At 39.6% G+C, this 25,116-nt stretch overlaps 1 protein-coding gene across 1 annotated transcript in view; it reads right to left on the bottom strand.

Annotated features, from left to right (window-relative positions):
* LOC106092506 (netrin-A-like) overlaps positions 1-25,116 on the bottom strand; it is a 135,639-nt gene that overhangs the window by 89,364 nt on the left and 21,159 nt on the right. The window contains exon 2 of the mRNA XM_013259388.2: positions 16,151-16,339. Coding sequence (XP_013114842.2) covers positions 16,151-16,339 — 189 coding nt within the window. The remainder of the gene's footprint in view (positions 1-16,150; positions 16,340-25,116) is intronic.

Below are 25,116 nucleotides of genomic sequence, written 5' to 3'. Positions count from 1 at the left end.
TGATTGCGCAGCAGTTCAGTTCCAGTTCCTGAATGCCACCTCTTTCCATCTGACAGCATATCTGCATGTCGGGTTAAACCAACTTTTGTCGTCTGATTTAGTCTTAACTGGAAAGGTCGGGGGAGACAGCCCTGCACAAAACGTACACCCTGGCGGTATGCATTGACATCGAGGCGGCTTTTAACAATGAGCGGACCAACACACTCATCCAATCCTTAGACCAGTACCGGGTGGACCGGACCACCTAGCGTCTTGATATTTTGCTCTAATCATTAAAATTTCAAAGAGTTATCTTTAGCCGTTCTCAAATGTGCTATATGACCTGGATATCAAAATGGACTAAGTTGTATATCTAAGTGAGGCTGTTTGCAGGCTGTCAATGTAACCTAACTCAAGTTACCTTAGAGTTTAGTATAGCATCAGCCCCTGATTACCCCTGAGATTACCTGTGGGTTGTAGTTTTATTCAATACCAAACAGCATTAAAAATGTTACATGATGGTATTATTGTAATGCCCAACGGGACACTATTTATTGGCGTGTTGTGGTGATCATTTTGAAAATGATGAATTTTTTTTGTTTAACAATGTCCCATTTTTTTTATTTAAAACTCAGATTCCTCCAAAAAGTCTCACATTACTTGAAGCTAATTTATTAAACTTTCACCTTTTAATCTGCCTATAACTGGGTCGCTTCCAAACTAAAAGTTCTGTGTCATCCTTACAATGTATGGATGTGTGTGTTCAAAACAACAAGACATACAAAAGTCCTTTGTTTAAATTCTTTTTAAAAAGATTCAACATCACCGTGAATCATTTTGAGAGGGGGAAAAAACAAAACAAAACAACCCAAATTCACGATTCAAAATCTTACAAAAACAGAACAAAGGCCAAACAAACCAAAATATTTTCAAAACATTTTTCTGTCGCTCAACTGATAATCCAAACTCAAAGCAATTAAAAACCACCCAGTGTGTATTGGCTTTTGATGAGGAAAACAAAAAAGCAATTTATTGGCATTTACATGCCCATGCCCACTGTCTTGGCAGATTTGCTATCAACTCAAAATCAATTGAAAATGTAATAAAACACCAAAACATGGCTTGTAAATTTCTTAAAACTCCATAAATTTCTTTTAAAGAAGTTTGGAAAAAATGGAAAGGACAAAAATAAAACACAAAGAGACGTCATGCTGCTCTGTAGTTATTGAGATTTTCTGCTTTTATTGATTTTATGTGTGAATGCAAGGGATATGAAATGAATGAATTTTTGGGAATAAATTAAAAATTATGGAAAAAAAAATTAAAAACAATTAAAGGCGAACTAAGTTCGGCCGTGCGGAATCTTGGGATTCTTTCAAACCAGCAAAAATTAAAGCTTCTAGGAACCGAACATGGATACTCGATAGATTGGCTTATATGGGAGCTATATCAGCTTAAAGACTGATTCTGGACCAAACTTCGCACAGTTGTTGGAAGTCGTAACAGAACACCGCATGCAAAATTTCACCCAAATCGGACAAAACTTGCGGCTGGTAAGAACTTAAGAAATCGCTTTGGGAGATTGGTTTATATGGGAGCTATATATGCCAGTCTGAAACGATATGACCCATTAGCGATCCCTAACGACCTACATCAATATTAAGTAGCTGTGCAAAATTTCAAGCGGCTAGCTGTACGCGTTCGACCGCTATAGTGATTTCGACAAACGGACGGACGGACGAACATGGCTAGATCGACGCAGAATATCAAACCGAGCCCGCTCCTCTGCACCTTCTACATTATACGGAACAAAATTATCCTTTGAATATTTTTTTTTTCGACAATTAAAGAGCTTTTAGTGAAACACCATGCTACGAAGATGGTATGTATATATCGGTTTAAGGTGTAAGGTTTAAGGGTAATCTACCCGGAGGTCGAAGGCTTAAGGGTCATCAACGATCTACTCCACTTTTTGAAAAAATTTATTTGAGCTCGATACTCTCATGGGGATTTTGGGAGTGGGAAGACCCCCAGAGTGGTGGTTTGTATGATAGGGGGTGGTACTGTCCCCCAGAAACTTGGTCCCGAAAGTGGTTATCAATTTCGTGCTCTTCTCCAAAATACCTTTTATTTGAGCCCCATATTGCTATGGTCGGTAAAAATGTATGTCCCATTTTGGGGGCGCTTTGGGGAGTGGGGTGGACCCCCAGACACTTAGCCTCGAAAAACTATCAGCATCGTGGTCTATTCTCAAATACCACTTATAAAAACCCCATATTGCCATTGGTTTATGGGATGAGACATACTTGGTCCTACATTTGTATATCAGATTCGTATTCTACTGCCAAATTCCCTCTACTAAAAACCCATATTGCCATTTGTTTATGGGATGAGACATCCCTCAAACACTTGGTCCTACATTTGTATATCAGATTCGTATTCTACTACCAAATTCCCTCTATTCGAGCCCCATATTGCCATGGCCAGTAAAAAAGACCTGTTTAGGGGGTATTTAGGGGGAGTGATGGACCCCAAGAAATTTCGGGTTCTACTCCCCAGTACCTTTCTTTTGAGCCCCATATTACCATGATCGGTAAATATGTACGATTTAGGGGTGTTTTGGGGAGTGGTATTAGCCCTGAAAAACTATTAGCATAGTGTTCTGCTCTCTAATATAATTTGTTTGACCCCCATATTGCCATTGGACTAAGGGGAATATATGGGATGAGTCGTCCCCCATACAATTGGCCCCAAATAAGGGAATCAAATTCGTTTTCTAATCTCAAATACCTTTCATTTGAGGCCCTTACTGCAAAAGATGACCGGTTTGGGGGGTGGACCCTAAAAACTTTTAACATCATGCTCCACTACCTTTGAGCCCCAGATTGTCATGGTGAACAAAGAAACCTATTTTGTGGTTGACGTTTAGTCCTGAATGCTGATAATAGATTCGTACTCTACTCCAAAATACCTGTGAGCCCAATATTACCGTAGTCGGTGGTGGTTGTTATGGGGGTGGGACGTTCCCAAGTCCTGAATGCTGATATCAGATTCGTACTCTACTCCCAAATATCTTTGAGCATAATATGACCGTAGTCGGCAAACATTTTGGGGGGTTGTTTTGGTGGTAGGAGAGGCCACGCGGTGACTTGACACTGAAAATATATATTAGATTCGTATTCTACTCTAAAATACCTATTATTTAAGCCCCATATTGCTAAGATTGCTAAATTTGTTCTCTTTGGGGGATGCATTGGGGGAGAGGCGGCCCTATAGACACTCTTTACCGAAAGTTGATATCAGATTCATGCTCTATTCCCAAAGACCATATTGCTATGGTCGGTAAGTTTTTGCTCTTTGGGGGAGGGGCGCCCCCCCAAACACTAAGTTTAACATTTGGATATCAGATTCGTATTCAACTCTCAAGTACCTTTTATTTGAACCCCATATTGCCATGGTCAGTAAATACCTCGTGTTTGGTGGGTGTTTTGGGGAAGAAGAGGACCTCCAGAAACTTGGTCCCGAAAGTAGATATCGATTTTGTACTCCACTCCCAAATACCTTTTATTTGAGTCCCATATTGCCATGTTCGGTAAATATGTCCGATTTTGGGGTTTTTTTTTGGGGTGGGGCGTCTCTCCAAACACTTGACTCCATATTTGAATATCAGATTCGTTTTCCACTCACAAATACCTTTCATTTGAGTCCCATATTGTCATGATTGGTCTATAAATATATTTGGTAGGATTTGGGGTGGGGCGTCCCCCCTAGGAACCCCATCCGAAATTTGGATATCAAATTTTTCGTTTTAGGTTACTATAAGAGAGCACGCTTAAATCGCACCATCTATCTGCAAAATCTGGCGTTTCTGAAAATTAGGGTAAGGGGGAGGGGGGCGGACCCTCCCCCTTACCCTAATATCAAAAAATGTAGTACACACGGCACCATTATGCACCATCTGTGAAAATTTCAAGAAAATTATTTGAGCCGTTTTTGACTCTATACGGAAGAGACAAACAAACAAACACAAATTGATTTGTATATATAAGAAAATATAAGATATGGTGTCTTAGATCAATATTTCGAGGCGTTACAAAGGGAATGACTAGCTTGGTACACCCCCATCCTCTGGTGGTGGATATAATTATTAAAAAAATAAAATCGGGATGAATTCGCACGGGCCGAATCTTTGGTACCCACCACCATGGATTCCGCTAAAAATTTACCCTTATTAACTGAGTTTGTATTTGATTTATTTTGGTCCCGAAAAGTTATATCGGGATATCGGTACTTAGGGAGGACCTATATCACCATATAGACCGATTAGAATAAAACTTCGCACAGATGTTGTAAGTCATAAGATAAGGTTTTGGGTCAAATTTCAGCCAAATCAACTGAACCTATTTGGCTCCTAAGGACTCAAGAATTCATTTCCGTGGATCGGTTTAAATGGGGGCTATATCTGTTTATAGACCGATTCGGATCATACTTGACCTCGCTGTTGGAATTTATAACTCAAGCATTTGTTCCAATTTTCAGCCAAATCGTATGAAACTTGAGACTTCTAGGGGCTCGAGAAATCAAATCGGGTGATCGGTTTATATGGGGGCTATATCCAAATCTGAACTGATATGGTCCATTAGCAATCCTCAATAACCTACACTTTCGACCGCTATCGTGATTTTGATAGACGGACGGACATGGCTAGATCGACTCAGAATGTCGAGACGATCAAGAATATATATACCTTATGGGGTTTTACATCAATATTTCGAGGTATTACAAACGGAATGACTAGATTAGTATACCCCCATACTATGAGGGCGGGTATAATTATTAAAAAAGATATCCAACTATTAAAAATTTAATTAATTTATTAAAAAATTTTAAATTTTTTTATAACCCAAAATTTTCTATGAAAAATTTCCATTATCTTTAAAGAACAAAGTTTGGTGTTAACTTCTGTTTGTCAGTTTACATGTTTTAGAATAATTTTCGATAAGTTGTTAGGTCGGGTTGTCATTTATTGAGTTCTGTGTAATGCAAGTTCCACTAGATTTTGATATGAACTTTAAAAAAAAATACAAGGTTCCCTTTACAAAGTTTTGGCATTTGTTTGCTCTGTATAAAACAACAACATAAGGCCTGAAAATGAATAGCTTAACAAAATTCAAACAAACAAGAATCTATGCTACTTCTCACTAGCTGCACTACTAGCTCACCCACATTGCAAACAAGACTAAACGAAAAAACAGATACCAAGACGGTGGCAAAATCAGATCTCTGCCATAGTCATGACATTAACAACACCCTCAATTAATTAACATATTGATGATAATGTCGGTGTTTGGCATTGTTGTGACCGATTTTGCTGCTAATGGGGGAAACTGATACAAAATCATCTGTTCTACCCCACCGACTAATGTCAATCTCAAAACGAAGCATGACTAGTAGAGGTATTTTGGGTTTTTTTTTCGTATATCATTGGCCAAGAAAATAAAACATTTTCTATGTAAGAACGATCAAAAACACTGCAAGAACCATAGCAGCGTTGCAGATGTTGTAACATTTGTCTAAAAGCAGAAAAAAAGGCTTACAACCTGGCAATTGCATATGCTCCTTAGGAACAGCTAGCATAGTCTGTACAAATCGATACTAACAAATCTTCTGGTCTATGATAGTGCTGCATTGTTGCCGTTTTTGCTAATGCTGCCACCGCAGTTGTTCCCTTTTAGGCTAAACCAGCCTAATGTTGCTGTCAATATGGCAACAGGTGTTGTCATATTAGGTGATACTACATTTACAACATATTTTGAATATGGGAAAACAATTTTTTGCTTCTAAAGAAGCAGCAACTTTTAAGTAAACACCTGCGTGAAGGGATTGATCTTTCAAGGAAATAAGGTAGAAATTTTCTTTATGAGAAAAAAAATCAAGTAAACAGGCACTAAGTTTAGCAGAATCGAACCTTGGATACCACCGCACCAGGTGTATATGTAAACCACCCTTCGTCATAATTCGGTGAAAAAAGCATTATTTATGCACCCACATAGCAGCTATTTCCAAATATAGTCCGATTTGGACCAAATTTGGCACGGACATGGAGTGGTCGAAAAAATACAAGCCACTGTCCAATTTTGGTTTAATATTGGCCTTTTTGGGCAGCCATATCCAAATATAGACCGATCTGAACCATATAAAACACGAATGCTGAAAATCGGATAATAAATACGCTTTTTATGGGGCCAAGACCTTAAATCGAGAGGTCGGTCTATATGATAGCTATATCCAAATCTGGACAGATCTTGGCCATCTTCAAGAAGGATATCGAGAGACCTAACACAAGTTAGGTTCCTCATTGTTTTATATTTCAGCAAAATCGGACAATAAACGGCCTTTTATGGGCCCAAAACCTTAATACGAGAGATCTGACTATATGGCAGCTATATCCAAATCTGGACTGAACTGGGCCAAATTGGAAAAATATATGGAAGCGCCTAACACAACTCACTGTCCCAAATTTCATCGAAATCGGATAATAAATGCGCGTTTTATGGCCCCAAAACCTTAAATCAAGAGATCGATCTATATGGCAGCTATATCCAAATCTGGACCGATCTGGGACAAATTGAGGAAGAATATCGCGAGACCTAACACAACTCACTGTCTTATATTTCAGCAAAATCGGACAAAAAAGCGCCATTTGTAACCCCAAGACCTTAAATCAAGAGATCGAACTATATGGCAGCTATATCCCAATCTGTACCGATCTGGGCCAAATTGAAGAAGAATGGCGAGTGGCCTAACACAACTCACTGTCCCAAATTTCATCGAAATCGGATATTAAATGTGCCTTTTATGGGCCTAAGACATTAAATTGGCAGATCGGTCTAGGTCGGAGAGACAGACGGACATGACCAGATGAATATAACCCCTTGGTGGGTATAAAAACAAATTCAAGATACATGCATCCGATGTTTTTAGGTTGAGGAAGATTTTATCCTTCATCTCTATTACGGTAGGATATACTAAAAAGTCAAATAACAGATGGACAATGTTTAGTGAGGAAACATTGGAACTTCTCTACTACAATTCCCGGGAAACTTTCCAATGAACAATATAGCGCCAGGAGAGTTTTTTTTTTAGAAATGGCATTCTGCCTTCTTTCAAGGTTGGGAAGACCAGGATAGGCAGAAATTCTCATTTTGAGACATCAGTCCGTGCAGTGGGAGGTGATTCAATATAGCCCAACGAATAGGGGGCTGACAACGAGACAATCAGCGTCTTTCTCAATATTGAAAAGACTAGGATAAGCAAAGATCCTAATACTAAAACTGCAGTCAGTGCAGGGGCGATAGACCCTAGTCTTCCGACCAGCACAGCGGCAGTAGTTTCAATGCTGCCTAATGAACAGGAAGCCGACGATGGTACCATCATCTACTCCCAAGAAGCCAATTTTCTCAAGATTTGTAAGACAAAGTTAGGCAAAGAAGGAGGCCACCGTATCGCAGAGGTTAGCATGTCCGCCTATGACGCTAAATGCCTGAGTTTGAATCCTGGCTAGACTAGAAAAAATTTTCGCAATTTGGATTTGCAAGATAGGCAAAGATTCTAGTATTGAAATATCAGGCAATACAGGTACTGGAAACTCTATACAGCCTAACGAACAGGGATCCGATGGTGGAACCACTACCGACTTTATAAAGATTTGGAAGACTAGGATAGGCAAAGAACCTTATACAATAAGTCAATGCAGTCTAAAGAACAGGGAGCAGACGATGAGATCATCACCTACGCCCAAGATGTTCATTTACTGCAGGAACAATGATTAAGGTAATACAGATAAACCTCCACCGGAGCGAGACTGCTACACATGCTCTGATGGAGAAAATCAGCTGAGGCACGATTCATATTGCCTTAATTCTGGAGCCATGGACGGAACAAAGTTTCTGAACATATCAACTACCAATTATTATACCCACCACCATAGGATCGGGGTATACTAATCTAGTCATTCCGTTTGTAACACCTCATAAAATTCGTCTAAGACCCCTTGATCCTCTCAACATTCAGAGTCGATCTAGCCATGTCTGTCCGTCCAACTATCGAAATCACGATAGAGGTCGAACGCGTAAAGCTAGCCGCTTAAAATTTTGCACAGATACTTTATATTGGTGTAGGTCGTTGGGGATTACAAATGAGCCATATCGGTTAAGATTTAGATATAGCTCCCATATAATCCGATTTCCCGATTTGACTTCTTGAGCTCCTGGAAGCCGCAATTATTGCCCGATGTGGCTAAAATTGAGCATATAGTGCTTTGTTATGATTTTCAACAACTGCGCCAAGTACGGTCCAAATCGGTCTATAACCTGATATAGCTCCCATGTAAACTGATACTCGGTCGAGGACCTGTGTTATTAGTCATAAAAATTGAAATTATGTATTTTCCCCAGAGTTGTCAACGTCGGAGGCAGCAGTGATGAGACAGGGAGACGATGGAGCATGCCTGGCATAACTTTATCTGCCTTTCGACTCTCCGACACCGCCACCCATGTCGGAGGTGCAACGGCTAGTGAGGACAGCAAAACAATCAGGAAACGAGGTACTAATAGAGTGCGTTGCGAACTCTCAACACATTTCGTGGGGTAGTACCAACACTAATAAACGGAGCCAAGCCCTGGCAAAGTTCTTCAATACTAACGACCTAATGACATTTAATATTGGTAACACCGCTACCTAAGCTCAAAAAGCACTTGCAGTGAGATTCAAAGAATGTTCATCTGCACAACAAAAAGAGTTTGACAATGTTTTGATATGTTTGTTATGCCCGCTAACTTTCGAAGAAGTAAAGCTAGGCGCTTGAAATTTTGTACACATACTTTTTATTAGTGTAGGTCGCTTGGGATTGTAAATGGGCCAAATCGGTCCATGTTTTGATCTAGCTCCCATATAAACCAATTTTGGGTTTTGACTTCGTGAGCCTCTAGAGGGTGCAATTATCGTCCGATTTGTCTTAAATTTTGCACGTGGTGTTCTGGTATCACTTCCAACAACTGTGCCATATTAACCGATCTGGGATCTTGACTTCTTGAGCCGCTAGAGGGCGCAATTCTCATCCAATTTGGCTGTAATTATGCATGACGTGTTTTGTTATGAGTTCCAATAACTGTATTAAGTATGGTGCAAATCGGAGCACAACCTCATGTAGCTGCTGTATAAACGGATGTGGGATCTTGACTTCTTGAGCCTCTATTGCGCGTAGTTCTTATCAGATTCTGCTGAAATTTAGGCTTCTCCCATGACCTTCAACAAACGTGTCCAATATGGTCTGAATCGATCTATAGCTTGATACAGGTCCCATAAAAACCGATCTCCCTATTGTTCAGCATTCAATTCATTTATGGTCCGAATCGAACTATAACTTGATATAGCTCCAATAGCATTCTTTGTTTGCCTAAAAAGAGATACCGCGCAAAGAACTTGTTAATGCGACCCATGGTGGAGGGTATAAAAAACCTAATGCAATAACATCAGGCAGTGCAGTGACAGGAGACTTAATGAAAGTTAACGAACCGGGAGCCGACGATGGTATCATCATGCGATCCATGGTGGAGGGTATATAAGATTCGGCCCGGCCGAACTTAGCACGCCCTTACTTGTTTTTCTTAGCATTGATGATTAGTTTGTATTGGAATAGTGGAAAGTAAGGCTTTCTTCTCTTTTTCTGCGCTAAGGGGAGTTTGAGAACTTATTGAATTGTGCTACAAAACAAAAGCCTGTTATACACAGTACTCAATAGCCTTTGGGTATGTAGGGCATTTAAATCAATTTGACAAAGGTGTTGATGAGGATACATGGTGTATCAGAAATCATGATCCACCAAGCCAGTCAAAGTGTTTCGAAATCGAATAACACTCACTTGCTTAACTTTTGTAAGCTCATTGCTATGCTATTCTTTGAATAGAAAATATTGAATATGATCAGAAGCTAGAAGATGTTTAAAAAATCACGAATTTATTGAATTCATAAAGTTTTGCGTTTTTTTCGAACATTTTTGTCAATACATATGTATGATCTGTGTATGAATTTTTGAAATTTACTGCTAGAAATTTTCCTCTTCAATGATTAGATTTTGATTTTAGTATTTAATTATTCATAGTTCTTTAAACAGATTCCTATTGAGTCAATCATTTTACCTTGAAAAAGAAAATTTGCTAAAAAAAAACAAATATTATAATTAAACAACTTTGCAGAATAATTTGTGTATTGCTTCTATTTTCTTAAGTGTGTTTATAACCAACCTAGTGGTCTACATATTTATATTCGCAATTCATTTATTGCATCTTAATTCCATAAAATTGCTAAATTTGGATGTGTTCATCATTTCTGAAGGAAAAACTAATTAAATTTTTCCTTTATTTATTTTTGTATTTTTTTTCTTGTGTATTCCCACAAAGAATAATACGTAGAAGTAAGCATATTCAAGAATAACCAAACAAGCAGTGAAAACTTAAAAATTATTATAAACATAAACAAAACGTAAATCTTAATAACAATATTATGGACTCTTCAAGGTATTTTACCTAGTGTTGCAAAACATTCAGCGAGGGTTGTGTTGGAAAATTGAAGGAAATTTTATTAAAAAATTGTATAAATAAACAAAATGGTTGGAATGATTAAAAATTAAATAAAAAAGAATAAAATAGTGATTCATGGGTTATTGAAATGAATGTGGGCTTCTAAATTATGGAATAACAAGTAAAAATGTGTTAAGGACGGTTGGGCTGAATCTTATATACCCTCCTTTAGAATCGCTTTTAACAATTCTCTTTTTAGGCAGAAACTAAAAGAAGATATTGGAAGGTCATAACAAGATTTTGTTACATGCTTGAAAAAAAATTGTCCCCTCTAGAGGCTCAAGAGGTATAATCGGCATATCGTTTTTTATGGGAGCTATATCCTTATCCCAAAAGCACCACTCAAAAATCAAAATAGACCGATCGGGACAATGTGGGACTCAAATGAAAGGTATTCGAGAGAAGAGTATGCCCCGACCTCAAAATCCCCTCATGTAGGCATATTGGATAATCATGAAATTCAATTTTGAGTCATGAAATCATGACGCAAATGAAAGGTATTCGAGAGGAGATTTCGAATATGGCCCTCAAAAAGCAATTGGCTATAAAATTTGTTAATTCCGAAGGGGGGCAGACCCTCCCCCGTTGCCCCAAAAACACCGTCCAAAATCAAAAGTGTACCGGTAGCCATAATATGGGTACCAAATGTTGGGTATTGAAGATTAGACTACGAATATGATGTTTAATATGGGGTTCAAGTACTCAAGGGGCCAAAGCTCCCCCAACAATATAGGACTCAAATGAAAGGCATTCGGTATCGGGTAATTTAGCACAGTGAGTGGTGCGCGTTTGGTATGGTCTAGATCGGATAATATATTAACATAGCCTTCATATAGAACGATGTTTCGTTTTTAGGTCTTAGACCTACAAAAGTCGCATTTATTACCCCATTTCGCTAACATTTGGCACAGTCAGTTGGGCAGATGCCGACAATGGTGTAGATCACACTATATCTTAATATAGCCCTCATATAGACCTAATATAGCCCTCAATTAGACCTAAGGCCCATAAAAACCGCATTTATTGCCCGAATTCGCTGAAATAGGACATACACAATGAGCTATGTTTCACTCTTTGACGTCGGTGACGAGCATAGACTACAGGTGTGCACGTGAGTAGTCGTGTCACGCGTGAGTCACGTGATTCGTAAGTGATTGAATTACAATTCTTCGTGAGTGAGCGACATTATGCTCACGACACTAATCACGTCTCACGAGAAAATCACGACTCATAAGAAAATCACTCACTCACTCAAGACTCTCGAGACACTCACAACTCACGAGACACTCACAACTCACGAGGCACTCATGAACCACGAGACACTCATGACTCACGAGACACTCATGACTCACGAGACAATCATGACTCACGAGACACTCATGACCCACGAGACACTCATGACTCACGAGACACTCATGACTCACGAGACACTCATGACTCACGAGACACTCATGACTCACGAGACACTCATGACTCACGAGACCCTCATGACTCACGAGACACTCATGACTCACGAGACACTCATGACTCACGAGACACTCATGACTCACGAGACACTCATGACTCACGAGACACTCATGACTCACGAGACACTTATGACTCACGAGACACTCATGACTCACGAGACACTCATGACTCACGAGACACTAATGACTCAAGAGACACTCATGACTCACGAGACACTGACGACTAAAGTTTAATGAAATAAAAATTCTTTGCATGATCTCAAATCATACGCTTTTTTAACATAAAAATCTGTTTACAGATGCATAAACATTAAAATATCAAATAACGGGTTATGCAGGTCTGATACATTTCATATATTAACTAGCTGAACCGGGGCCGCCCCGCTGCGCCGTATTTTACTTTATATGGAACAAAATTATCCCTTGAGTATTTATTTTCGGCAATTAAAGAGCTTTTAGTTAAATACCATGCTACGAAAATAGTATGTGCATATCGTTTGACTAAGAATATAACAATATAAATGCCTTTATCTGAATCCCATATTATCTCTATATGTCTATGAATTCACTCAGAGGGTTTAGGGTCATTTGTATATTAAATGTACTTCATTCTTAAGACTTTTTTGAGCCCGATATTCTCATGATGTCCTATTTAGGGGTGTATCTGGGGTGAGGTGTTCACCACAGACACTTGGCTCTGAAAAAAATATCAGCATCGTATTCTTCTCTCAAACATCAATTATTCATACCTCATATAGCCATCGGTTTAAAAAGAGTTTATAGGATGAGGCGTTCCTCAAACACTTGGCCTCAAAATTGGTTATCAAATTCGATTTCTAATCTCTTGAACTTTTTGGAGAGAGGGGGACCTTGAACACTTGGTCCCACATTTGGATATAAGATTCGTATTCTACTCGCAATACCTTTCACTTGAGTCCCACATTGCCATGGTCGGTAAATATGTCCGATTTAGATGTGTTTTGTGGGTTGGGGTGGTCCGACAATTGGATATCAGATATATTTGCTTCTTATCCCATTTGAATCCTATTTTGTCGTGATTGGTCTATTTATATATTTGGTAGGTTTTGGGGTGGCCCGCCTGCTTGGTACCCCATCCGAAATTTGTATACCAAATTTTTGTTTCTAGGTTACCATAAGGGAGCACACAAAATGTCGCCTAAATCGCACCACCCTTCTCCGAGATTTGGCGTTTCTGAAAAAATAGGGTAAGGGGGAGGGTCCGCCTCCCCCTTCAGATATCAAAAAATGTAGTACCCTATTTTCACCCTAAAATTTCAAGACAATCGGTTCAGCCGTTTTTGAGACTATACGGAACATAAATATAAACAAACAAACCGCTTCATGGAAAAATATTTGTTTGACCATGACTCGTGAGCTTTTTTGAGTCATGATTTTCTCGTGAGTCGTGAGTGTCTTGTGAGTCGTGATTTTCTCGGAAGTTGCGAGTGGCTCGTGAGTCGTGATTTTCTCGTTAGTCGTAAAATTTTCGTCTCGTGATCGTGCGTGAACATGAGTCGACATAAAAGAGTCGTGTGTGACTGAAATTTTTTTCTCGTGAGTGAAAAATCACTCATGCGCACATCTCTAGTATAGACCATTTTGTAGAATATTCTCCTTATAGACTGACCGGTTAAAGGTCTTTCTCCCATAAATGTCCTATTCAGTAACTGAAACAGTTCACCACCTACTAATGTTATCTCCCTTAAAAATACTTGCAAAAAATCTCATCCTTTTCGAACTGTCCAAGGACCTATACTACGGTGTTAGAATGGTGACAATTCGTCATCTCGAACGACAAACCTTTTTGATTTAAGGTTTGGGCCCATAAAAGGCGCACTTATCATCCGATTTTGCCAAAATTTGGAACAGTGAATTCCGTTGGTCCGTTAGATATCCTACTTCAATTTGGCCCCGATCGGTCCAGATTTGGATATAGCTGCCATATACCGATATCTCGATTTAAGGTTTTGGGCCCATAAAAGGGGGATTTTTTGTCCGATTTCGCTGAAATTTGATACAGTGTGTTGTGTAGGGCACCGTAGCGCAAAGGTAGCACGTCCGCCTATGACGCTGAACGCTTGGGTTCGAATCCTGGAGAGACCATCAGAAAAGAATGTCAGCGGTGGTTTTCCCCTCCCAATGCTGGCAACGTTTGTGAGGTACTATGCCATGTAAAACTTCTCTCCAAAGAGGTGTCGCCATGCGGCACGCCATTTGTACTCGGCTATAAAAAGGAGGCCCCTTATCATTGAGCTTAACCTTGAATCGGACTGCACTCATTGATATGTGAAAAGTTTTGCCCTTGTTCCTTAGTGGAATGTTCATGGGCAAAATTTTCAATTTTGCATTTGTGTTGTGATAGGCTCCTTGACATCTTTCTGCAATTTGGCCCAGATCGGTCCCATGGGTTTTGAGCCCATGAAAGTTGCATTCATCGAAATTTGTGACAGTGAGTCCCTTCGACATCCCTCTTTAATTTGGTCCGGATCGGTTCAGATTAGGAGCGGCATCCCAAAAACTTGTCTCCACTTTGGATTTCAGATTATTAATAGACTCGCAAAGACATTTCTTCTGAGTCCCATATTCTCATGATTGGTCTATATTTTGAGGTGGGGCTGAGTAATGCTTAGTCGCTAAAACTTGGCCTCAAATTTGCTTGAAAGTTTGGTACTCTACTCGCAAATCCCCATTTGTTTGGAATCAATTTTTAATAAAAGATTCCTTCTCTGCCCTTCAACAATATTTATTAATCCCTATATTGTCATGATGGGGACATTTGGTTGCTATTGACCCAAATTTTTGTTAAATTCATATGTGTGAATTTCTGTAGGGATCCAAAAAAAAAAATCGCCTAAAATTCCCAGATACTTGTATCCAAATTTGAGTTTTAAATTGGCTTTCTAGTTTTCACCCCAATTATCATACCTACCACCATCCATCGCTGTGGCCACCACAGGTAATTACATTGAAATTCTTGTTTATTTATGTAAAAATTATGGCCGCAACCAATGTTTACAAAACTTAGGCCAATCCATGCAAAATTTTGAAATTAAAAACAATAAATTTTCTTTAGTTTTCAACATTATTAATTTCACATTATTCTAAGAATACAACAAAGCAAAACAGAAAATAATGAGCACATTACCAAAAAAAAAAAAAAAATGAGGAGAAAAAAATTCCAAGCCCAAAGAATCGGGCACAAGCTGTTGGTATGGTGGGCATACCAAAGGAATTACCCAACAAAATTAATTGCCACAAAATTTGAGTTCAATGGAAGGCCCAACCAAACCAAAAGAACAACAACAACAACAAGAAAAATCCACAAATTAGGTTGCATTAATTTTTTGAAGAGATTTTCGACTAAAAATCTAATTATTGGTAATTAATCAAGTAATTTTCGATAATGAAAACCAAAAGTGGGGGACTGCTGTTGCCCATCAAATAACGCCAATGACAGTTGGGGGTCCGTGGCAAAAAAAAAGTAAGGGAGAGACAATTTTTCATTAACAAACCACGAAGAAGTGGCCGCAAGTGAAGTGCCTGTTAGAGGACTAATTGATATTTCCCTTTAAACTCTTGTCATTATCCCTACCATTCGAAAAGGCCAAGCGACAGACAGACAGACAGATGGAAGAAAAGAGATTTTGTTTTCTCTAGGGCCTCAAGTAGCTGATGAAATCGAATGCTTAGGCCCATTTGTTAATGTATGTAAGTGGGTGTGTGCTTTTATTGAATATCTCTTTTTTTCAGCTTTTTTTCTTACAATTTTTTGCCTCAAGTGTTGAATGTTTTTGTTTATCTTCCTCAGCAACACCATCCATGACCACGATCACATTCGTGCATAGATCACTGTTTATTTGTTTAAGCCATTATTTTAATTTCTTATTACACATAATTAGTAAATTTTATTTTTTCCCCTTAATTCTTCTCCTCTACTCTCCTGCCAATGGCGATTAATTGTTGGGTGTTGGTTTTTCTTCTTTTTTGTGTTGTGTGTTGTTTGGTCTTAAATAAACATGAGGTTATGAGAAAATGTTTACTCACGTTTGCATACTCTGCGATGATTCAATGGCTTTGAGGGATCACGATAGAAACCCTCTTTGCAGTAATGACAATGGCGACCCGTCGTCGAATGGCGGCAATTCTGGCAGACGCCTCCCGACACACGGCCCGACAACTTGAAAAGTTCCATATTGAAGCGACATTGTCGGGCATGATTGTTGCAATTGCAAACTGGAAAAGAAAACAAAGAAAATAGAGGGAAAAATAACAAATTAGTTTTGGAATGTAGTTCATTAGAGTAGTGTGGTATTGGATCAATGAAAACACACAAAAATTGGTACTTCAAAATTTGTCCCTGAAAAAAAAAATTGTTGGAAATAAACTAATTTGGAAATAAATGATACAAAAATGTCTCACTTAACACATGGAGACAATTATGGAACTTTGAAATTATTTTGTAAACATATGAGCAAAGAGATACTTTGCCTTAATTTTGTCAGAGTTTGCTATTAATAAAAAATATTGAAAAAATACCCCTATTCGTATTCTACTTTTCAATACCTTACAATTGATATCCATATTGTCCCGATCGGTACACTTTTGATTTTGGGTGGTGTTTTTGGGGTTACGGATGAGGTTCGCCCCCTTCCTATATCAACAAATTATAAAGTAATTTTTTCCTTCCTAAACATATTCGTAATCTACTCCCGAAAACCATTCAATTGAGTCCCATATTGTCATGATCGCCCAGTAAACCCATTTTAGGGGGTTTTCGTGTTGTTTAATACGAAACTCGTGCTCTTCTCCTGATTACGTTTCATGTAAGCCCCATATTGTCCCGATCGGTACATTTTTATTTTTGGGTCGACTTTTGTGGTAAAAAAAGTCGACGATATCAAAAAATTATATAACCTATGTTTCATTCCTACACAATCTGTGAACATTTCAATGTAATCGGTTCAGCCGTTTTTGAGTCTATACGGAACAAACAAACATACAAACAAACACAATTTGTATTTTTCATATATAAAAGAATGTCCCGTTTGGTATACATGTCCATTTGGGGCATAATTTTGGGGTGGGGCGACTCGCTTGGAATATATCCGAAACATTTATATAAGTTCATATTCTTTTCTCAAATACCTTTTGTTTGAATCCCATAATGTCCCGATCGGCCGACATATCCGTGAGGGGATGATTTTTGCGAAGGGGCGCTCCCCCTGGGACTTGACCCCAAGTTATTATACAAGTTTCGTATTCTACTTCCGATTACTTTTCATGTGATGCCCCTATTGCCCAACTGGTTAATATGTCCTTTTTTTTGGTTTTTTGGGTGGTCATTTGACGGTTTTTGAGGATGGGGCGGCTCCCTAACGCATGAGGTCAAATTGTTTTATCAAGTTCGTATTCTACTCTTAAATTCCTTTCATTTGATACCCATATTGTCCTAATCGCTAAACATGCCGGTTTGGGTGGGTTTTGTGGTAGGGCGTCCCCCCACGGTTATTTGACCCCAAAGTTGTGTACCAATTTTCTGTTTTTGGATTACCATGAGGTAGCGTACAAAATTTCACTTAAACCAATGCACCCATCTACGGGACTTTGCGTTTTTACAAATTGTGGTTAATGAGAGGGTCCGCACCCCTAGCGGATATCAAAAAATGAGGTACCCTATTTTCACCGGGGGGCTTACCCCTATCATATGTGAATATTTCGTGAAAATCGGTTCAGACGTTTTTGAGTCGATTCGGAACAAACAGAAAAACGCATATTAATTTTTATACATATGGAAAGAAGAAGAAGACTAGCTGTACCCGGCCCATCACGTCGCGAAAAATAAGTTTCTTACTCCCATATGTATCTCTCCAGTAAAATTTGTTTATCTACTACCAAGTACATTTTATTGAACCCCGTATAGCTTTGATTGACAAATATTAAGTTTTGGGAGGTGTTTTAAGGGATATGCAACCTCTTATCACTTGGACCTCATTTATAATACCATATTTGTAATCAATTCCCGAATACCTTCTATTTGAGTTCCATATTATCATCATCTTGGGACGGTTTATACCCAAGATCATGATAATATGTTCTTCTATTTGAGTTCTATATTATCATGATCGTGGGACGGTTTTGATTTTGAGGCGGCCCCCTTTATAATTACACCCAATTTTTAATATTCCATAATCATATTCTTACTTTACTCTCGAATATCTTTCATTGGATTGTCACGATCGATGCACTTTTGATTTTGGTCGGTACTTTTGGTGCGGTTTTGGGTTTGTGGCGCCCTAGATACTTGGATTCAATTTTTGACATCATATTCGTTTTCTTCCCCCCAATACCTTTCATTTGAGTCCAATATTGCCCTGAACGGTCCACTTTTATTTTGGTTGGTACTTTTGGGGTGGTTTTGGGCTTGGGACGGCTCCCTAGATACTTGGATCCAATTTTTTTATATCATATTCATATTCTACTCCCGAATACCTTTTATTGGAGGCATATATTGTCCCGATCGGTCCACTTTTTTTTTAGGCGGTACTCTTGTGGTGACGCCTTAGGTATTTGGATACAATTTCTGACTCTAAATTCGCATTCTATTACTCCCGAAAATCTTTCATTAGAGTCCCATATTTTCCCGATCGGTCTACTTTGATTTTTGGCAGTACTTTTGGGGCAGTTGTGGGCTTGGGACGGCTCCCTAGGTACTTTGACCCAATTTCAAATATGATTTTCATACTCTTCTCCCAAATACCTTCAATTTGAGTCTCATATTGTCCCAATCGTTCCACTTTTGATTTAAGGCGCTAATTTTGGACGGGACGGCCTCGGTGGTTCTTGGACCCAATTTTTCGTACTTTATTCGTATTTAATTCCCAAGTACCTTTAATTTGAGTCCTTTATTGTCCTGCTGAGTGCTTTTGTGTGGTGGGCAGGTCTCTCATTGCCCATAGCCGTAAAAGTGACCTGTTGAGTGATATTTTTGGGGGTTCTGTACCCCCCCGACACATAGGGTGATATTTTTATGTCAAATTCGTACTCTACTCTTAAATACCTTTCATTTAATACCCATATTGTCCGAATTGGTAAAAATGTCCGTTCAGGTGGGTTTTGGGATGGGGCGTCCCCCCAGGTTATTTGACCCACATTTTTGTTAAAATTTGCTATTTATAGGATATTTGGTTTAAAGTTATTATTTATAGGAAATTGGGAATTTGTTATCTATAGGACATTTTGTCAAAATTTTCTAGATGGGTTTATACTAATTTCGTCATACCGTTTGTAACACATCGAAATATTGATCTGAGACCCAAAAAGGTATTTATATTATGGATGGTCTTGACATTCTTAATTGACTTTGCCATGTCTGTCCGTCCGTCTGTCCGTTTGTCGAAACCACGCAAAGGAATTTCGAACGAATAAAGCTAGGAGCTTGAAAATTTTTTACAATCGCGTTTGGGATTGAAAACAGTTCATATCGGTCCATGTTTTCATATTGCTGCCATATAAACCGATCTTGGATCCTATTTTCTTGAGTTCGCAATTCTTCTCCAATTTGACTGAAAGTTTGCACGTGAAGTTCCATTATAACTTTCAACAACTGTGCCAAGAATGGTTTAAATCGGTTCATAACCTGATGTAGCTTCCAGGACAGCGGAGTCTGACCCTCGACTCCTTCTTGATCCTCTCGAGGGCGCAGTTCTTATCCAATTTATCTGAAATTTTGTAGCCTCTATACTATTTTTGAGAGTAAAATGCGAAGCTTATGAAAATAAATTGGGGTCTATTACAAGGCAGGTCGCCCCAACCCAAAATTATGCCCCAAATGTACATGTACGCCGGACAGGACAATATGGGATCTTGTTTTCTTGAGGTCGCAATTCTTATCCAATTTGATTGAAAGATTGCATGTGAAGTTGCATTATAACTTTCAACAGCTGTGCCAAGAATGGTTTAAATCGGTTCATAACCTGATTTAGCTTCCAGGGCTGCGGAGTCTGACCCTCGACTCCAACCACGGGCCGGAATCTAACTCAGAGTGCAGTTCGGAGACGATGCAAGCATGATCATCTCCGAACCGTACCTCGACTCCGGCTAAATAGTTAGACTGCGACTTCGTTCGGCCTCAAAGCCTCGACGCCGGTCCACTTCGCAGCTCTAATAGCTTTCATATAAAGCGATCTCGGGTCCTGGAGCCTCTAAAGGGCGCAATTATTATCCGATTTGCCTGAAATTTCGCATGAAATTTTTTGTTTTGACTTGCAACATCTATGGCAAGTATCGTCTTAATCGGTTGTTAACCCATGTAAACAGATCTCCCGATTTTACTTCTTGATCCTCTAGATGTCGCAGTTCTTACGCAATTTGTCTGAACAGTTTTAGCCTCTATACTATTTTTGAGAGTAAAGTACGAAACTTATTAAAAAAATTGGGGTCCATTACAAGACAGGTCGCCCCATCCTAAAATTATGCCCCAACGGGACAATATGGGACTCAAACGAAAGGTATTTGAGAGTAGAATACGAAACTTGTAGAAAAATGTTGGTGTATTCACAGGCAGATCGGGGCACTCCGAAATTATGCTCTAGTGGACATGTATACCAAACGGGGCAATACTGGATTCTAATGCAAGGTATTTGAGAGTTAAGTACCAATATTCAGTTTTTTTCAAATTTCGAATTAGCGAAGCACGGCGGGCCAGTTAGTAATATGAATAACAATAGACCAATCCATAACCTTACATCATATCTTCCCAACATCAATCATATTTTTGAGATGAGCAATTTTTATTGTGGTTTATTTCCATTCTAATGTTTAAATAAATAAATATTTATGTTTTGATAACAATTCGATCCGGTTGTTAGTTCAAACAGTGCTTCTTACAAATTTACAACAGGTGACATATTTGTCCAGTAAACAAAATCGAATCTATTGAGCGTAACCAAGCAAACCTCCATGTAGCCGTTCTATTGGAACATGGTTATTATTGCATATACAAATATATCGGTTACTATTTGCATTCGATTTGGTATAATTTGTTTAGCATATGCATCCATTAGCTGTAAAAATCATAAATATTTACTTGGCCAATTTGCATATTATCACACGGAGATTTCTCAAGCGAGTAGCAATAAAAGCAAGTTTTATGGGGTAAATGGTTTGGTTGGTGGGATTAGCATAAAACGTTTATAATTGCTAAGGTTCAAACAACGAAAAATATCCACAACTATAGTTGGCGTGATTTTGGAAGCTCAAACGAGTCTACACTAGAGATCAAACATGTGTAGCGCCATCATATGCGATATCAATAAAAGTGTAATAAATTTCTGGAACCGAGAAGCTGTTGTTTTTTTTTAATATCATCGTTGATTAAAAGCAGCCATAACATTAAGAGCAACTGCGAGAAGAATATCACATTTCGATGTAGGTTCCAATTTATTTTCGAGGGGTTTCTTATTTACCAATAATATAATCACAATAAGGGGTACACTTAGAAAAAATTGAAAACAGATTGAAACTTTTAACTGAAACCAGAAAAGTTTATCCGAATTTTTGTACGTTAATTATACGGTCCACATAGGGCGAAAGATCCGAAAGGCTACTCCAACCTAATCCTCTTAATGCGAAAATAAGAAATTGTTTCTGGACAGCTTAAACTCTGATAACTAGGAGACCATACGATGGAAGCGTACTCGAGCCTGATAAGGAAAGTGAACAGACATTTAGACAAGTATGAATCACTGAACTCTTTAGACCATCTTTTGATGAAACCTAGAGTCGAAGTTGATCTGCTGACAACAGAATCAATATGAGCATCAAATTTCAGCCTGCCATCAAGTAAAACACCTGAGTCATTAAACAGATCCACATTATCCAGTTGGTGACCACCATTAAAATATGACGTCGTCAAGGCACCCATTGTGTAAAAGGTATATTTCTTGCATTTACTAAGGTTACAGAGTCATATGACTCGTATCGCACCAATTTGCTAACCCGTACAGATCTCTCTGGAGAACAGCAGAATCTGTGGCAGAAGTAATCGGAATCGCAGTATTGGTAAAGAGGTCCTCAGACTTTTTAACAGAGCACGTCGTAAAAAAGCGGAAGTCTATTGGGATGTGTATTACACACGGCTCAAGGAATACAATAAGATTACCAGAGCGACAAAACGTGCCACCTGGAAGCTTTTCTGCGAACAGGTCGATAGCGTTAATGACGCCGCCAAGGTAAAAAAGTTTCTCTCAAAAACCCATGTTCAAACTGAAACTTTAGTAGACGACTTGGGAGGGAGAGCAGAGACAACGGAGGACGTGTTGAGGCTTTTAATGAAAATCCATTTTCCACAGGATACGAAGGGACTCACGGAGACACCGGAATCTTGAAATAATAACGTTGATCGAACGTTTATAATTACGAAATTTATGGTGTAGGAATCCTTGGGGAGTTTCAAACCATTTAAGTCACCCGGACCTGATGGATGGCCAAAATTTTCACAGCGTGCCTAGGACTTTCATATACTCCGAAAGCCTGGCAGGAGGCAAGGGTGGTGTTTATACCCAAGCCCGGCAAGGCAAGTTATGCGACACCAAAGTCCTACAGACCCATAAGCCTTACGTCCTATCTACTCAAAACCATGGAACGTATTGTGGACACCATGATAAAGAGTATGACATCCAGCGAACTGCTCAAAAACAAACAGCATGCCTATGTCAAGGGAAGGTCGGTGGAGACTGCCCTGCACGATGTTGTGTATAAAATAGATGAATCCTTCGATGCCAAAACCTACACACTGGCGGTTTGCATTGACATCTAGGGGGCTTTTAACAATGTGCGGAGCGACACATTGATGCAATCCTTAGAACAGTACCGGGTCGACGCTTTCCTTAAAGTCTGGATAAACCATATGCTAAGGAACAGGCGGATAAATTGTGTGTCCCATGCCATAAATACAGGGAAGAAAGTGGCACAGGACACGCCACAGGGGGCATTTTATCACCACTCCTATGGGTGACCACCATAAATGACCTATTGCGGATGCTGACTGTGGAGGGATTTGAACCTGTCTGCTACGCAGACAATGTTCTAATACTTCTAAGCGGTAGAGATCCGAATGAGCTATGCATAGGGGCCGAAAAGGTCTTGCATAAGGCATATGACTGGGCTAGACCCAGAGGTCTCAATGTTAACCCAGAGAAGACTGAAATATGCCTGTTCACGAGGAAGACGAAGGTGGGCCAATTTAACACGTTTCCTCAATAAGACGATTTCGATATCTGGTAAGATCAAATACTTTGGAATGATTTTGGACAGGAACTGAATTGGAAGTGTCACATTCAGGAGCGTACTGAGAAGGCTCACTGATGTTGGGCGCGATGTAGACGGGCCGTAGGCTCGAAATGGGGCCTGAATCCTAGGATAGTCCACTGGCTCTACAGGAGCGTGATTAGACCAATACTTACTTACGCCTCAGTAGTTTGGTGGACTGCTATGGAGAAAAAGTGCAACATAAGGACCATACAACAGGTTCAGAGAACATGTTGTCTTGGCATAGGCGGAGCAATGAGGACCACGCCCACTAGGTCACTGGAGACTATTCTAGATATCCGACCCATTGACATACAGATTAAGTTTAAGCTCAATGATAAGGGGCCTCCTTTAGGAGAGAAGTTTTTACATGGCATAGTACCTTACAAGCGTTGCCAGCATTAGGAGGGGAAAACCACCGCTAAAAATTTTTTCTGATGTTCTCGCCAGGATCTTTACCCAGGCGTTCAGCTTCATAGGCGGACATGCTAACCTTTGCGCTACGATGGCCTCCGAGTGCTTAGGATTCCTTAAACGGTGCAAAAACTACTGCACTCCTACTGAACTTCTTCACATCTAAACCACTTTTATAAAGCCAAATATGGAGTACAACTCACATGCATGGGCACGAGTTTCAAAATCATTCTTGGAGCTATTGGACCGTGTAAACAGTATCCAACTCTATTGCCTTTCTTGAACGTCGCCGTAATGTGGGTTGTCTGTCACTGTTCTATCGATACTTTCATGGTGTGTGTTCATCTGACATTCGTCTTCTTATTCCTGATGTAAGGATGTTTGTCAGAAATCTTAGACTTTCCAGGAATTCACACATGTTTGTAGTAGGCCTATCGCCAGCGGACCAAACAATGCATTACAAAGAGAATTCTTATTTCGCCCGAACCGTTCCGTGACATCCAAAGATTTAAGGCAAATATGAATTAAGAGGTTAACCTCCTAAGTCTCCCCAGCTAAGCTTCTGGTGATAACGATGAACACCATACAGATCGGAGCCCAAAGATGCAGCCCATGTAGAGTTCATAATTATCTTGTACCGGGGACGGTGAGGTCGAGGTCGAGTTGTGTGGCAGATCGTTTGGAGTCTCTGGATGACTTCGCGTCCACCATGTAACTCTGATATGCATATGTGTTACCCGACATGAAGGGATTCCAGGATAGGTCTGACTAATGCATCAGTAGGGGTATGTCTGCGCTGGGCGAACCAGTCTCCGGTATACGTGCCATCTGTCGAGCTACTGAATATGGAGGACGAGATGTCCAAAGCGGGGTCGGTGGCGTCATGCGACTCAGCGGATTGTTGCCGGACCGCTAAGACGCTCTAGCCTCAGAAGGCTAGACCGAAAAAAGACAAAGTTACTGGCGTTCGATAAGAGGTCGTTGAGCACCTTGGCGGGGACCATAAAGGGACACTATGACATAGGCAAGGGACACTATGGCATAGGAATACCGCACAATGACTGTTGCAGAAATTCTATTGATGAGGATGAGGAGGTTAACATCTTGAGCATTTGCTCTGTTCATGCAGGCTCTCCTTTTTAGCGAGGCGCTTTTTCTGCAATCTGAGTGATTTTGCGAACATATCTCTGGAAGGTCTTCTGAAATTTATAAACGGGACGGGATGGTTCAGATGGAGGATGCGATAAGATCCGGCCAAGGTACATACGTGCTGGCGTCAGGGATAGGCT

This window comes from Stomoxys calcitrans, chromosome 4, assembly GCF_963082655.1.
Source record: "Stomoxys calcitrans chromosome 4, idStoCalc2.1, whole genome shotgun sequence".
In the NCBI taxonomy this organism is placed as follows: Eukaryota; Metazoa; Arthropoda; class Insecta; order Diptera; family Muscidae; genus Stomoxys; species Stomoxys calcitrans.
The sequence above is the reverse complement of the archived record's forward strand: the minus strand, read 5'-3'. Positions and strand labels throughout refer to the sequence as shown.